Source organism: Aphanomyces invadans (assembly GCF_000520115.1).
Source record: "Aphanomyces invadans strain NJM9701 unplaced genomic scaffold supercont1.4, whole genome shotgun sequence".
Taxonomy (NCBI): Eukaryota; Oomycota; class Saprolegniomycetes; order Saprolegniales; family Verrucalvaceae; genus Aphanomyces; species Aphanomyces invadans.
The window spans coordinates 38,590-50,598 of NW_008580149.1; the positions used below are offsets into that span (position 1 = coordinate 38,590).

General features: G+C 57.3%; 6 protein-coding genes across 15 annotated transcripts; 2 read left to right on the top strand and 4 right to left on the bottom strand.

Annotated features, from left to right (window-relative positions):
- Positions 1–1,142: 1,142 nt before the first annotated feature.
- On the top strand, positions 1,143–3,410 carry H310_02521 (hypothetical protein). Its single transcript, XM_008866055.1, has 3 exons — positions 1,143–1,596; positions 1,649–2,434; positions 2,482–3,410. Exons 1-3 carry the CDS (start codon positions 1,153–1,155, stop codon positions 3,265–3,267), a joined length of 2,016 nt encoding a protein of 671 aa, XP_008864277.1. The 5' UTR covers positions 1,143–1,152; the 3' UTR covers positions 3,268–3,410.
- Positions 3,411–3,851: 441 nt separating this feature from the next.
- Positions 3,852–4,958, bottom strand: H310_02522 (hypothetical protein). The gene is made up of 4 exons (XM_008866056.1): positions 4,474–4,958; positions 4,319–4,424; positions 4,145–4,274; positions 3,852–4,097 (listed from the first exon to the last, which is right to left on the bottom strand). Exons 1-4 carry the CDS (start codon positions 4,937–4,939, stop codon positions 3,891–3,893), a joined length of 909 nt encoding a protein of 302 aa, XP_008864278.1. The 5' UTR covers positions 4,940–4,958; the 3' UTR covers positions 3,852–3,890.
- Positions 4,959–5,502: 544 nt separating this feature from the next.
- On the top strand, positions 5,503–7,090 carry H310_02523 (dihydrolipoyl dehydrogenase). The gene has a single exon (XM_008866057.1). It carries the CDS (start codon positions 5,561–5,563, stop codon positions 7,043–7,045), a length of 1,485 nt encoding a protein of 494 aa, XP_008864279.1. The 5' UTR covers positions 5,503–5,560; the 3' UTR covers positions 7,046–7,090.
- A 539-nt stretch (positions 7,091–7,629) lies between these two features.
- Positions 7,630–8,410, bottom strand: H310_02524 (hypothetical protein). Its single transcript, XM_008866058.1, has 3 exons — positions 8,151–8,410; positions 7,827–8,100; positions 7,630–7,780 (listed from the first exon to the last, which is right to left on the bottom strand). The coding sequence occupies exons 1-3, from the start codon at positions 8,349–8,351 to the stop codon at positions 7,692–7,694; spliced, it is 564 nt and encodes a 187-aa protein (XP_008864280.1). The 5' UTR covers positions 8,352–8,410; the 3' UTR covers positions 7,630–7,691.
- Positions 8,411–8,726: 316 nt separating this feature from the next.
- Positions 8,727–10,220, bottom strand: H310_02525 (hypothetical protein). 6 transcript variants are annotated; one of them, XM_008866060.1, is made up of 7 exons: positions 10,067–10,220; positions 9,812–10,022; positions 9,563–9,754; positions 9,424–9,519; positions 9,271–9,377; positions 9,000–9,225; positions 8,727–8,947 (listed from the first exon to the last, which is right to left on the bottom strand). In XM_008866060.1, exons 1-7 carry the CDS (start codon positions 10,148–10,150, stop codon positions 8,781–8,783), a joined length of 1,083 nt encoding a protein of 360 aa, XP_008864282.1. In that variant the 5' UTR covers positions 10,151–10,220; the 3' UTR covers positions 8,727–8,780. The 6 variants fall into 6 exon arrangements, with proteins under 6 accessions (XP_008864282.1, XP_008864286.1, XP_008864281.1 ...); XM_008866064.1 differs by having other exon boundaries at positions 9,271–9,519; XM_008866059.1 differs by having other exon boundaries at positions 9,563–10,022.
- Positions 10,221–10,406: 186 nt separating this feature from the next.
- Positions 10,407–11,943, bottom strand: H310_02526 (hypothetical protein). Of its 5 annotated transcripts, XM_008866065.1 has the most exons (7): positions 11,743–11,943; positions 11,674–11,686; positions 11,510–11,611; positions 11,175–11,451; positions 10,967–11,123; positions 10,866–10,913; positions 10,440–10,799 (listed from the first exon to the last, which is right to left on the bottom strand). In XM_008866065.1, exons 1-7 carry the CDS (start codon positions 11,933–11,935, stop codon positions 10,600–10,602), a joined length of 990 nt encoding a protein of 329 aa, XP_008864287.1. In that variant the 5' UTR covers positions 11,936–11,943; the 3' UTR covers positions 10,440–10,599. The 5 variants fall into 5 exon arrangements, with proteins under 5 accessions (XP_008864289.1, XP_008864288.1, XP_008864290.1 ...); XM_008866067.1 differs by having other exon boundaries at positions 10,407–10,799; positions 10,866–11,123; XM_008866066.1 differs by having other exon boundaries at positions 10,407–10,799; positions 11,674–11,943.
- Between the last annotated feature and the right edge of the window lie 66 nt (positions 11,944–12,009).

Here is a 12,009-nt window from a genome sequence, read left to right on the forward strand (position 1 = left end):
AACCTGCCATGCTCGGCGATGTCGACGCCGCGATCGATGATGGAGTACATGAGCAGCTCTATCACGAGTCCATGCATGCGGATCATCGATGACAGCACGCTCCTGAAGGTATGCGAGCCTGCTTGAGTGGCAACGTCATGGTTCTGGGCATTCTGTCGTTGTCGAACGCCAAGCGACGTGGACTCGCATTCAATGTCATGCATCTCGTACGCCGTGTCAACCTTGCGAGTGGTGTATGCACTCGTCAGCGCAGTTTGTATCACGATCGGGTCACCATGGTGTACGATCGCCCTCGCATGGCACGAGGCCGGGCATCTCACTCCCCGATGGCAGCACCATCCCCCCTCGACAACCAATTCCGTCCGCGCCCGTGTCAAAGATCTGCAACTACCAGACCTATCTACTGTCGCACCAGCACGGCTCCGAAGTCTGGTCAGGCTGGAAAGCACTCGCGAACGTTCGTTGCGCGTTCGACGACGGGAATGCCGTTGGTGGAATTCGGCTACGTGGTCGGATGTGGTTGCACACATGTCAAATGTCTTCTACAAAAACACAAGTAATTTTCCAGAAACGAGATATTTTGACCAGACCACGTACGCAAGCGACGAGTGATAGGGCCAGCGCTCGCACTCCAGCCTCTGATAACGAACACAGCCGACGTGACAGGGCGAGATGGGTCGGGAAAACTCCTCTGCACGATCGAGGGCAGCTGATACTCTTGATCGTCGCGACCTGGTCGAAATGCATTCCTTGTAAAATTTGATATTGCAATGAAAGAATGGGAGTTGCAGCGGGATGTCGGATGTGGTGAAAAGGACGAAATATTTGCAAAAAAATCGCCTTGGTGTTGGGAAAATGGACACGGTTCAAGACATGGTTGACGTGGCAACGGCGAACATGTTGGAAAAGGAATCCGCACACCACTGCTCCTTCCAAATGCATGGAACGCTTTCGCTGGTCGATCCATTCCTCGTGCGTCCCACTTCGTCCCGCGATAGTTGCAAACGGAGTGCATTTCACCAGCACGTGATGCCGTGGAAATGCGCATGGAAACCCGATAAACCTCTGAAACGCAATACCTGCGTTTTTCAATATACGCTCAAAACGTATTGAAATCAGACAAAATTCGTCGAGTATCATGGGCGGTCGCCAATGTCGCCGCGGGATCGGCGCATGGCTGGCGCATTCTCACTTCAAACACATTTCGACTCGATGGCCGGACCGACGCTGCTCCGCATCCTCGCGTGTGCCGCCACGTCCGCGGCCGTCCACGTCCAGGTGGACATACGCGCCGGCGCCGTCAAGTCCCGCGGTGTCAACCTTGGCGGTTGGTTGGTGGCCGAGCACTGGATGACTGCCGACGCGGGCATTTGGAACGGGTTGCCAGGGGACGTGACAGGCCAAGGTGAGTACGCTGTCATGCAAGCGCTCGGGCCATACGAAGGCAACGCACGTTTCAAACGGCACTGGGATACGTTCATCACCGAGGACGACATCAAGCAAATCGCGTCCGCCGCCAAGTTGAACACGGTGCGAGTCCCCGTCGGGTACTGGATCCAAGGATGTGGACATTTGACGGGCGCCCAGTGGGAATACGTACGTGTTGGTCCGACCGGTTCGTTCGACGTTGCTGATGGTGTCTACCTAGTGCAACATGTTTCCCAAAGGTGGCCTTGAATACCTGGATACACTCGTCCGAAGCTGGGCCAAGACGCACAACGTAGCCGTGCTCGCGAGCTTGCACGGGGCTCCAGGGTCACAAAACGGTCAGGACCACAGCGGCGCCATCTCGCCAGAGATTTGTTGGGCCAAATACCGTGAGAATGTCGTTGCCACGAGAACGTTCGCCCGGTTTCTGGCGGCGCGGTATGCAAACGACGTGGCGTTCCTGGGTCTGGGGCTTCTCAACGAGCCCGTGCCAGGATATACCGCCGCCAATCCAGGCGTCGACTTTGCCACGTTGAGCCAGTACTACCACGACGTGGTCGCCGACATTCGCGCGATTTCGAACGACATGCTCGTGGTCACGGCGCCGCTGTTGTACAACCAGGGTCCTGGTCCCGCCGCCGAAAACATGGAGTCGTTCGAACCATCCATGACGCATGCGTGGCACGACTGGCATCCGTATGTCATTTGGGGCTACGGCGACCTGTCCGAGCACGAGTTGATCACAGCCGCCGGCAAACGCAAGGCCGATGTCATCGCGTGGAAGGGCAAGCCGCTGTTCCTAGGCGAGTGGAGCCTCGTCACGCCGGGGGCGTCCTTCAGCGACATGTCGTCGCCGCTCTTTCAACAGTTTGCGACGACATATCTTGGCATGCTGCACGAGGCCAAGGGCGGTTGGACGTACTGGTCGTGGAAGAAAAGCGGCGACGATGTCGGCAACCGATACGACAAGTGGTCGCTGCGATCGATGCTCAACCTAGCCAACTCGGTACGCCCATCCCCACGTGCTCGAACGCTCCTTGACAACGCGCGTAGTTGCAGAAGCATCCTGACGAGCTCGATGCGATTGCCATCTACGGCAGCGACGGACAAAGTCTGACCACAAAGCCAACGTGGCGGCTAGTCAACGACTTGACGTGGATCATGCAGAATGGCCGCGCTAGTGAGTGGTGGTACAACCCCACGACGAAAACCCTCCGCAGCAATCGCGACGACGGCCCGTGCTTGACTGCTGTCCACTCTGCCTACGTGCAAGGGTGGGCATGTGGCTCGGGTCGCGACCAGCAGCAATGGCTCGTTGATTCGGATCGCATCCGCCTCGCCGGGACGTTCCCGCCGCTCTGTCTCGCCTCCAACCTGACATTGTCGCCGTGCGTCGGCAACGAACCAACGCAGCGTTTTGCAATCGGCCGCCAACACGTCGCGATCAAGCGGCGCCATGGCCCGTCGGTGTGGTTTCGAGCCGCCGCCGGCCAAGTCGCGGCGGTGAGTGCGCCGCCGCCGGAGTGGATCATCGACCATGGCAAACTGACCGTCCAGGATGCCGCGACCGGCATGTGCTTGGATGCGTTCCGCACCGACGGCAACGTGCACCTGTTTGAATGCAGCGACGAAAACGTCAACCAAAAGTGGCTGTACGATGCCCGAACTGCGCAGCTCCGCCACGCGACCCACGTCGGGTTTTGCCTGGACGTGTTTGACCGCCTGGACGGAACGATGGGGTCTCACTTGTATGGGTGCCATGACGTCGACGACGTCGACATTTGGAACCAGCAATTCGACTTGGTCCCGATCAAGACAACGTCGCCCGCGGCCGCCTAACGCGCCGTGTGAGGGCACCCGGTGGCCGAGATGTAGACGAGTCCATGTAGTGTGTGGTGCGTGTTGTTGAGCTGTCTTGAGGCATTAAAAGGATTTTTGCGGCAGGTTGGGAGGATGCACATAGACCCGAGCTCCGTTTTGTCTGCCAACTTGTGGCTGCTGGAGTGGTTGGCATGAACGAGTGAGTACTAGCAACACACACACGGGCTCGAGATGCATCGTATCTCGACGATGCGTTGTGCTGGAGAGTGTGGCGGTGCAGCGGCCGTCGTGCTGTTCGCGATGCCTCGACCGAGCTCAGGGATCGGCGCCACGAACGAGACGAGGACGTCGCACCACCATACTGGTTGAATTGCGCTTTTCGACGCCGTCGGGCTCTCGCCAACCTCACGCGCCTACAGTTCGCCACTCAGTCGATGCCTCGACCACGGGACAATTGCACTGCAGCGCTGACGTTTGTGCCCCGTCACGCGGGAATCGAGTCGTGCCGTTGGAGGTTTGCATCGTCAACGCCACGTTCGTCCACATCCGACGCGGCATCCGCCGCCCCCAATTTTCTCCATGTGTCCAGGTGGTTGCTGCGTTTTCGCAAAGACATGAGCGACGTGTACGTGTTGGACATGTTAGATTGTGGGGCGCTTGACCTTTTTCGAGGCGGCGGCGCTAGCGCCGCTTGGTTTCGGCCGCTTGTTTCTGCCTTTGTCGCTCATTCGCTTGGCTAAACTTGCTTTGCCTTCTTCGCCCTTGCTCCAGTACTGGCCGTTCGTCTGTCGGAAGCTTGCTTTGGGGGCGCCCGTGTCCAAGTCGATGAGGACCATGCGATTCCCAATCTAACGTGCGGTCAGTGGAGAGACCGCTTGTCGTGCGCCGACACTACCTTCATCCCGCTCCGCTTGGCGGCCTTGGCCGCGGATGCTTCATCTGAAAACTCAACGTATCCGAATCCTTTGAGCTTCTTCGTATGGCCCCACATCGGAAGGCGAACACTGGCTATGGCGCCGCACGACCTGACGAAACCACATGAGCGATGGGGAGTTGGCGTCCGTCGTACTCCAACGCGGACTTCACGGTCTCTTCGTCAATGTCGTACGGAAGCTGCTTAATGTACACGGTGCGGCAGCCTTTGGTGGCCTTGATGTGCTTGCGGTTTTGCACGGCTACGTTCGGGTGGCACATGGGTTACCTCTTCCAACTATCTCGGGTTACCTTGTTCGATGCCGCGGGGGATTTCTGCCGGTTTGACGGTCAAGTATCGCTTCATCATGTACTTGCCATCGAGCGCCAGCGCCTTGGCAGCCGCCTTGTCCGTGTCGAACACGACGTGTGCATATCCTCGAGGTTTGCCAGAGTCCTGATACCGTGGCAGTCGGACCTCCTTAACTGCGCCGCACTCGGCGAAATGAGATACGATGGCGCTTTCGTCGGCGTCATACGAGATGCCCTCCACGTACACAGTAGCACGGGTCTTGTCGGTGGCATCTTGTTCGAGTTGGGCAGTGTCCACGGCTGTCTCGTCTGCTTCTTCCTCGTCAGAGCTTGATTCGTCGTCCGAGTTTGCGGAAACTTTTCCCTTCGAGGTGTGTGTCTTGTTGTTCTTGGAGGCCGCAGGGGCGGGCTGCTTGAAGAAAGCCTGCTCGTCGCCGCTGCTGCTTCCGCTGTCCGAGTCGCTCATGGTGAACGTTTGGGCATTGGATCGATGGGGTGTTTGAAATCGACCAATCACAGACGCGCCAAGATTATTGGCGCATGGCCATCGATGGGTTAAATGCGTCTTATAGTTTAACCTGTCTCATCACCTTGTGCCGACACCGTCGGTGCGTGGCGGACGATGAGGGATACCAACGACATGACAAGTGGTTCTTGCAAGGCTCGCATTGAAAATGGCGTACAAGAGCAAGAGCGCAGGTACGCAGTCGTTGAACTGGTGCTTCTGGTGGGTTGGAGGTAGTACAGCTGCGGACAACGTTTGGAACATGGGTAGGCAATTTAAACGTACTTCAATGCGGGTTTCACCACGTTTTACTGGGTTTTGACAAGAAACAAAATAAATCTGTCGGACACTGTGTTCCATGGCCCTCATTTTTTTCTGGACGTCATCTTTCCGACAAAGTATTTCATGCGTGTTCAAGGCCTCTATCGACCTGGTACTTCTCCGAAGGGGTCCTGTGTTTTAAAATAGACAGGCTGTATATGGATGTGCCATGTAATTTAATTCCAAGCGATGACCGCAGCGTGTGTCAAGTGGCTGCGACCGTCCCATTGAGAGATTTTTCCCTGCCGTTCATCACTCATCATGCTGGCGTTCCGCTCCCTCAGCAAGCTCCGCATGGCGCGGTCGTCCGCCGCGGCTTCATTCAGCTCGTCTGCCACGGAATATGACGTGGTCGTCGTGGGTGGAGGCCCCGGTGGGTACGTCGCGGCGATCAAGGCCGCGCAATTGGGCCTCAAGACCGCCTGTGTCGAAGCGCGCGGCACGTTGGGTGGCACGTGCTTAAACGTGGGGTGCATTCCGTCCAAGGCGTTGTTGCACGGCACGCACTTGTACCATGCCGCGCAGCATGACTTTAAGAGCGTCGGTATCAAAGTCGACAACGTCAGCATCGACTTTAACCAGTTGATGAAGTCCAAGGAAAAAACGGTCAAGATCCTCACGGGCGGCATTGAAGGCTTGTTCAAGAAGAACAAGGTCGACTACGTCAAGGGATTCGGGAAGATTGTGGCCAAGGGCCAACTCAGCGTCGCGCTGAACGGTGGTGGCAACCAAACCCTGCACACCAAGAACATCTTGATCGCGACCGGGTCGGAAGTGACCCCGTTGCCGCCCGTCCCTGTCGACAACGAAGGCGGGAAGATCGTTGACTCGACCGGTGCGTTGTCGTTGAAACGCATCCCCAACCACTTGGTTGTGGTCGGCGGTGGCGTCATTGGTCTGGAAATGGGGTCGGTGTACGGTCGCCTCGGTTCTAAGATCACGGTCGTCGAGTACGCCGACAAGATTTGCCCGACGATGGACCACGAACTCACCAAGGAGTTCCAGAAGCTGTTGACGAAGCAAGGCATGACGTTCAAGCTGGGCCAAAAGGTCACGGCGTCCAAAGTCGACGGCGATACCGTCACGTTGACGGTGGAACCTGCCGCCGGCGGCGACGCGACCACGATCGAAGCGGACTGCGTGTTGGTCGCGACGGGCCGCCGCCCGTACACGGCAGGCTTGGGCTTGGAGGACATGGGCATTCAAACCGACCGCTTTGGCCGCATCAAGGTCAACTTGAGCAACTTCCAGACCAACGTTGACGGCATCTACGCAATTGGCGACGTGATTGAAGGCGCCATGTTGGCCCACAAGGCCGAAGAAGAAGGCATTGCGGTTGTCGAGACGATTGCCGGCAAGCACGGCCACGTCAACTACGACGCGATTCCGGGGGTTATCTACACGTTCCCGGAAGTCGCGAGCGTCGGGAAGACGGAGGAAGAGCTCAAGGCCGCCAACGTCGCGTACAACGTGGGCAAGTTCCCGATGATGGCCAACTCGCGCGCGCGCGCCGTCGGCGAAACCGACGGGTTTGTCAAGGTGCTGGCCGCCAAGGACGACGACAAGATCCTCGGCATCCACATCATTGCGTCCAACGCGGGCGAAATGATCTCGGAAGGCGTCCTCGGCATCGAGTACGGCGCATCCGCCGAAGACATTGGCCGAACGTGCCACGCACACCCGACCTTGAGCGAAGCGTTCAAGGAAGCGTGCAATGCCGCGTACGACAAGCCCATCAACTTTTAAGCGCACGATGCTCGCATAATACCAATATCACCAGTTCATCGACCGTGCGCACCACTCGACGATGGACGCCTTCATCGCCACATTAAAAACGGGGGCCACCATCGACACCCGCGCCAGCCTTCGCGTGCCTGGCGGATGGAAGCCCCGGTGCGGCGGCGATCGCACCTTTTTCGCACGGGAGACTGGTCAACATAAAGAGAGAGAGAGCGCGCGATCGCATGCCGTGGCATGGCCAAGGGATCGTGTTCGTGTGGAAGCGACCAAGAGTACAGGCGCACGACTCCGCGCCGCCCATCCCTGTTGGTTGCGTGGCTGGGGTACCCATGAGCCGGCGCACAGCACGCCATCTTCTCAAGGCAGCGTCTTGCAATCGAGACCGCTGCGCCACACGTTCAACCTGATGCGCCGCAAGTGGCGGTGCATCGTCGAAGGGTGTGGTGGGAGGTCAGCCCGTTCAGATGGAGGGCGCAACTGCGTCGATGGCGAGGCAGATGACGTGCTCTTTCGCGATCGCAGGCGCACCTACTGGTCGAGATGCGCATCGTGGGCGGATTCTAGGTGCGGCGGGCGGTCGGGGTGATCGATCGAAGAGATATGGCACATCGATCTGTATGAAAAACTATATACGTGCTTCACAACCACCACGTTAAAGGACGACGCACGAGGCGTCGGCGTCGACGGCGAGGAGGCCCGACTCGCGCTCGATTTCGCGGATGAGGTAGGTAAAGACTTCGTCTACGCAGCACACATGAACACTCAGCCACACGATGCAACGACGTACTGATGTTCTCGTTCTGCTTGGCCGAGCACTCGGTGAAAGGGCAGCCCCATTGCCGCGCGGCGTGCTGGCCCTCTTCCAGCGACACCTGGCGATTGCATTCGAGATCGGACATGCTGCCCACTAACACGCGCGGGGGTTCGGACCCAAGGAGGTTGACAAGCTTGTCGTTGATCAGTTTGAGCTTCTCAAACGATGTGCGAGAGCAAATCGAGTACACAAGCACGTAGCCGTGGACCCCAACGGACGCAGCTTGTGAAAAGTGCGAGTATTCGTCCTGGAGCGATAGCATCAGACACGATGGGGCGCGACGTCGTGTCGGCTTACCATGCCAGCTGTGTCAACAATGTCGGTGACAAAGTGCGCGTGCTTGAACCGCACCGTCTTGTGAAATGTGTTCTCGATTGTCGGGTCGTAGTTCTCGACAAAGCGATTCTCGACGAAGCACGTCGTCAGGGATGACTTGCCCACGCCGGGGCACCCCAGGACCGTCAACTTGCGCTGCACTTCCACGGGCGGCGGCGCCATCTCGTTGACTTCCGGCGGCAGGGAAAACAAATGCGGCAATTGATGCACCTGGGCCGCCTTTGCCGTTACCTATGTAGTATACAAACATCAAGTGTATCGTGCCCACGGGCTCCTTTACAAACTTCAAGTGTGATGCAACGATCGCACATCGGTCGAAATATCCGACGGGACGATTCATATTTTGTGTAGTTATGTACCTCCCGTCATATTATTGCTGGCTGTGGATTCATATGTTATGGTGTATGATGGAGGTTGTAGGTACAAGACAACGAGAAATATACAATCTAGACGTTGCAGCATAAGTACTCCAGGAATTATCGAGAAATATCATGAAAGTTATTTTTCAAATACATAGTCCAGACAATATGGCAAGACTTTGGCAAGAAGTGTCATAAAAAATATTTTGACGCAGAATTTGAACGATGCGGCTCATTCGACTCTTCCCACGACATTGTCGATGTAAGCGAGCGCCGCGGCGGGAGCCCACGATTGCAGGCGGCCATTCTTATGCTCAAAGAAGCCACAGTGACTTCCATGGGACGTGAACGCGAGCATGAGGTGGGGGTTGCGGTCGACAATAGTCACATCAATGAGGCCTGGCCGATCGACCACCACGTGATTCTCTTGCATGCTCGTCAAGACACGTACGTGTGGGGCAGACAGGGTCGTCTTTCGCGCTGAGGAAGAGCGTTGGGACTGCGATCTTGGCCACGTCGCGCATCGGATCGCTTTTCTCCCAATATTTGGCGAGAGAGTCGAACTGGTGCAGCTTGATGTACACCGCTCGATCAAAGTCGGCCATGCACGTGGCAGAAGTCGCCGCGGACAAGTCAATGTGCTCCGCCAGGATCTCGTGATGCGGCGCCAGGAGGCGCTGCCAAGAACGAGTTCATCGTGAGATCATTCTGGGTCATCTTACCTGCAGGGACTTGGCCATCATGTAGTTGTAGATGGGATGTAACCCTCCCCGGTTGTGAAAATCTCGTGGGCTCGTCGAGCTCGCGTGAACAGTATAGTGGTTGTACCCTAACACGACTCGTCCAAATGCCAGCATGGGTGCTGGACGCGGTACCGGGAGACACGAGCACCCCGGCGGCCAGCTTGGAGCTCGCGCCGGTCTCTCCGAGGTACGAGCTGAGGAGACCAGCGCCTGCAGAGTACCCCACTCCTACATGCTGCCACGTCAATTCTTGAAGTTGGTTTGGCCGTACCAACGATCACGACACCTGGAAACGTCGTTTGAATGTGCGCAATGACGGTGTGCATGTCCTGTGTGCACCCAAACGCTTGCAACTTGGGTGTTGTGAGCTTGGTGTTACCGTGGCCGCGCTTATTGAACACTACTGCGCGGTACCCCGATGCCGTTGCCGCACGGCAGAACTCGCGCATATCTTGGCTGCAACCTGCATAAAGAGCATGTGGGGATGTGATGATGGCGGGACAAGTCGAAGGGTGCCAACCGGCCAGCGTATGCAGCACGAGGACGATCGGAGCCGACGACGGCAAGGTTGATGGAATCCAGTCCAGTGCGACTTGGCCCCCGTCATCCATTCGCACGAGTTCTCGGTCATAAGCATGCTCCGTGGCTTGAGGGAGGAAGCAAAACATGAGAAGCTGGACGTGCGCGTTGGTGGCGAACCACGGCGGCACGTAGGCGTGGGTCAGTCCTGACTGCAGTCGACGTCAGTTCGGACTGATTCATAGTTCGCTCGCACCTCGGCAATGCGTCGGTGGAGAGCCGACGACGAGCTGAAGATGAACTCAATAGGGGTGTGTGCATCCGGTCGTAAGAGCCACATCGTGCTCAGGAAAGCGGCGGTCACAATCGCAACCACCGCCGCCGCGGCAGTAGTGGCCGACGCATCCGCCAACATTCCAAGTGCACACACACCACCATTATCCGGGTTATCCGGATACGAATGTCTTGGGGTGTGGTTCAACATGACGTGGCGCTACAAAAAGCACGTTTCACTGGCCATGACGTGGCATCGTCGCAGGACGAGGTCAGTACGCCCCAGACCAGATCGACGGCATTGTGCATCGAAGTCTCTTTTCCTCAAAACCACGAAGGCAACCCTGCGAAATGCGCGGCGACGTTGCATCGATGATGTCTCTGTGTTACACTTTGTCGCGATAGTGACAGCGTTCGAAGATCACATCGGTGCCAAGCAATCATGTTGGCTGGCACGTGGACGGGCGCCGCACTCGACGGGGTTCCAGGACATCTTGACACGTGGAATTGTTCAGGTTAATGACCATCGCGACGACCAGGTACGGGGAGAGCGTCAGACACCCCAACGACGTCGGCGGCCGAGTCCACAAAGCCTTGGGGAATGTTCGCACCAAAGTAGTACCGAATATTGGTCTGTCCAGCTGTGGCTCGGAGGTAGGCCAGGTATGCTGGCGTCAACTTGGCCAGGAACGATTTGGTCTCGAGGGTCGCTTTGTCTAGGTTGCCGTCGACATGAGCCGCCATCACCACGCATTTTGCTCTCGCGTTATTGTTCAACGTACAAAAAGTGGCGTCGGCTGTCTCCTTGGCGCGGCTCACAGTCATCTGGTCTGCCCACATGCCGACGAGTGAAGGCTCGAAAGCATCGCGCGTCCAAGTTTACCTTGAATGCGAGATATGTGCTGCGATGCCAGCACTTGCTCGTGCAGTTTCTCCATGTGGATGAGGCTCAGCGCCGCAGCCTTTTCGCTTGCCAAGACGGCAGTGCGGAAGTCGGTTTCGGCTTGCTTCAGGACGTTTCGCTGCGCCTGGGTGGCCAACTAGACAGCAGCATGGGCACTCTGGCGCAGCGCGGGGATCAAATGTCGCACCAGGAGCTTGGCCTTTTCCTGATCCACGAGTTCGTAAGTATCCCGGAGTGCCTCTGGGACGTGTGGCTTGGTCAGGCGAATGGAAATGATGTCAAGCCCGGGAGCCCACACCGCAAGCAGTGCAGACATGCGCGCTTGCAAGAGCTCGTCGAGCTGGTCAAAGTGCGAAATGTAAACTTGATCGAGCGAGAATTTTGAACAGAGCAAATTGATCTCGTGGTAAGTGACGTCTTCGATCCACAGCTTCTCAAAGCGCATGCTGTAGTTTCGCACGGTGCTGGACACGACGTATGAGGGCATTCATGGGAGGACGACGACGACGACGACAGTCGTACTCGAGGACGAACGCAGAACGCAAACGATGGACAATCTCGACTTGATGGAACCGAATGAGCACCCCGCTGGCTGTGCCACACGGAACGTCATGGACAACAGTCCTACGAGCATGGCGCATGAGGCGACCGCGTCGATGAAGGTCGTCGCGCAGCGACAGCAGTACGTTTTGAAGGACACTATTCGAGTCGACCGCGTCAGCGTGCTCATGGGAGTGGAGGCGGGACACACCGACCTTGGACGTTGGAGTGCGTGGTCAAGATCGGCCACTGCAAATGGTACCCTGGTGTGGACGTCACGTTGAGAAGTCTGCCGCCTCTCCAGTATACCCCAACGGAGCCTTCTTCGATGCGATGCAGGGGTTTCTGGCTGATGAGGGCCAAGAGCACCCCTACCAGAGCCACCACGACATCCATGCCCATCGCCATGGTCAAAGATTTGTCGAATACAGCTCCAATTCCACAGGTCCAACAAATCAGCCAATGAAAGAGTCGATTCTGAA

Coding starts and splice junctions, on each gene's coding strand:
- H310_02523 (XM_008866057.1), top strand. CDS start 5,561: ATGCTGGCGTTCCGCTCCCTCAGCAAGCTCCGCATGGCGCGGTCGTCC.
- H310_02524 (XM_008866058.1), bottom strand. CDS start 8,351: ATGGCGCCGCCGCCCGTGGAAGTGCAGCGCAAGTTGACGGTCCTGGGG. Junction 8,101..8,150: donor TTGTTGACACAGCTGGCATG/GTAAGCCGACAC, acceptor CTATCGCTCCAG/GACGAATACTCGCACTTTTC. Junction 7,781..7,826: donor CAAGCAGAACGAGAACATCA/GTACGTCGTTGC, acceptor TGTGCTGCGTAG/ACGAAGTCTTTACCTACCTC.
- H310_02525 (XM_008866059.1), bottom strand. CDS start 10,150: ATGTGGCTCTTACGACCGGATGCACACACCCCTATTGAGTTCATCTTC. Junction 10,023..10,066: donor TCCACCGACGCATTGCCGAG/GTGCGAGCGAAC, acceptor CGTCGACTGCAG/TCAGGACTGACCCACGCCTA. Junction 8,948..8,999: donor CGACCCTGTCTGCCCCACAC/GTACGTGTCTTG, acceptor TCGATCGGCCAG/GCCTCATTGATGTGACTATT.
- H310_02526 (XM_008866065.1), bottom strand. CDS start 11,935: ATGGCGATGGGCATGGATGTCGTGGTGGCTCTGGTAGGGGTGCTCTTG. Junction 11,452..11,509: donor CGTTCTGCGTTCGTCCTCGA/GTACGACTGTCG, acceptor CGTCGTGTCCAG/CACCGTGCGAAACTACAGCA. Junction 11,124..11,174: donor AGGAAAAGGCCAAGCTCCTG/GTGCGACATTTG, acceptor GCTGCTGTCTAG/TTGGCCACCCAGGCGCAGCG.
- H310_02522 (XM_008866056.1), bottom strand. CDS start 4,939: ATGAGCGACTCGGACAGCGGAAGCAGCAGCGGCGACGAGCAGGCTTTC. Junction 4,275..4,318: donor ACCGTGAAGTCCGCGTTGGA/GTACGACGGACG, acceptor TGGTTTCGTCAG/GTCGTGCGGCGCCATAGCCA. Junction 4,098..4,144: donor CCAAGCGGAGCGGGATGAAG/GTAGTGTCGGCG, acceptor ACCGCACGTTAG/ATTGGGAATCGCATGGTCCT.
- H310_02521 (XM_008866055.1), top strand. CDS start 1,153: ATGTCGCCGCGGGATCGGCGCATGGCTGGCGCATTCTCACTTCAAACA. Junction 1,597..1,648: donor CGGGCGCCCAGTGGGAATAC/GTACGTGTTGGT, acceptor GTGTCTACCTAG/TGCAACATGTTTCCCAAAGG. Junction 2,435..2,481: donor TGCTCAACCTAGCCAACTCG/GTACGCCCATCC, acceptor CAACGCGCGTAG/TTGCAGAAGCATCCTGACGA.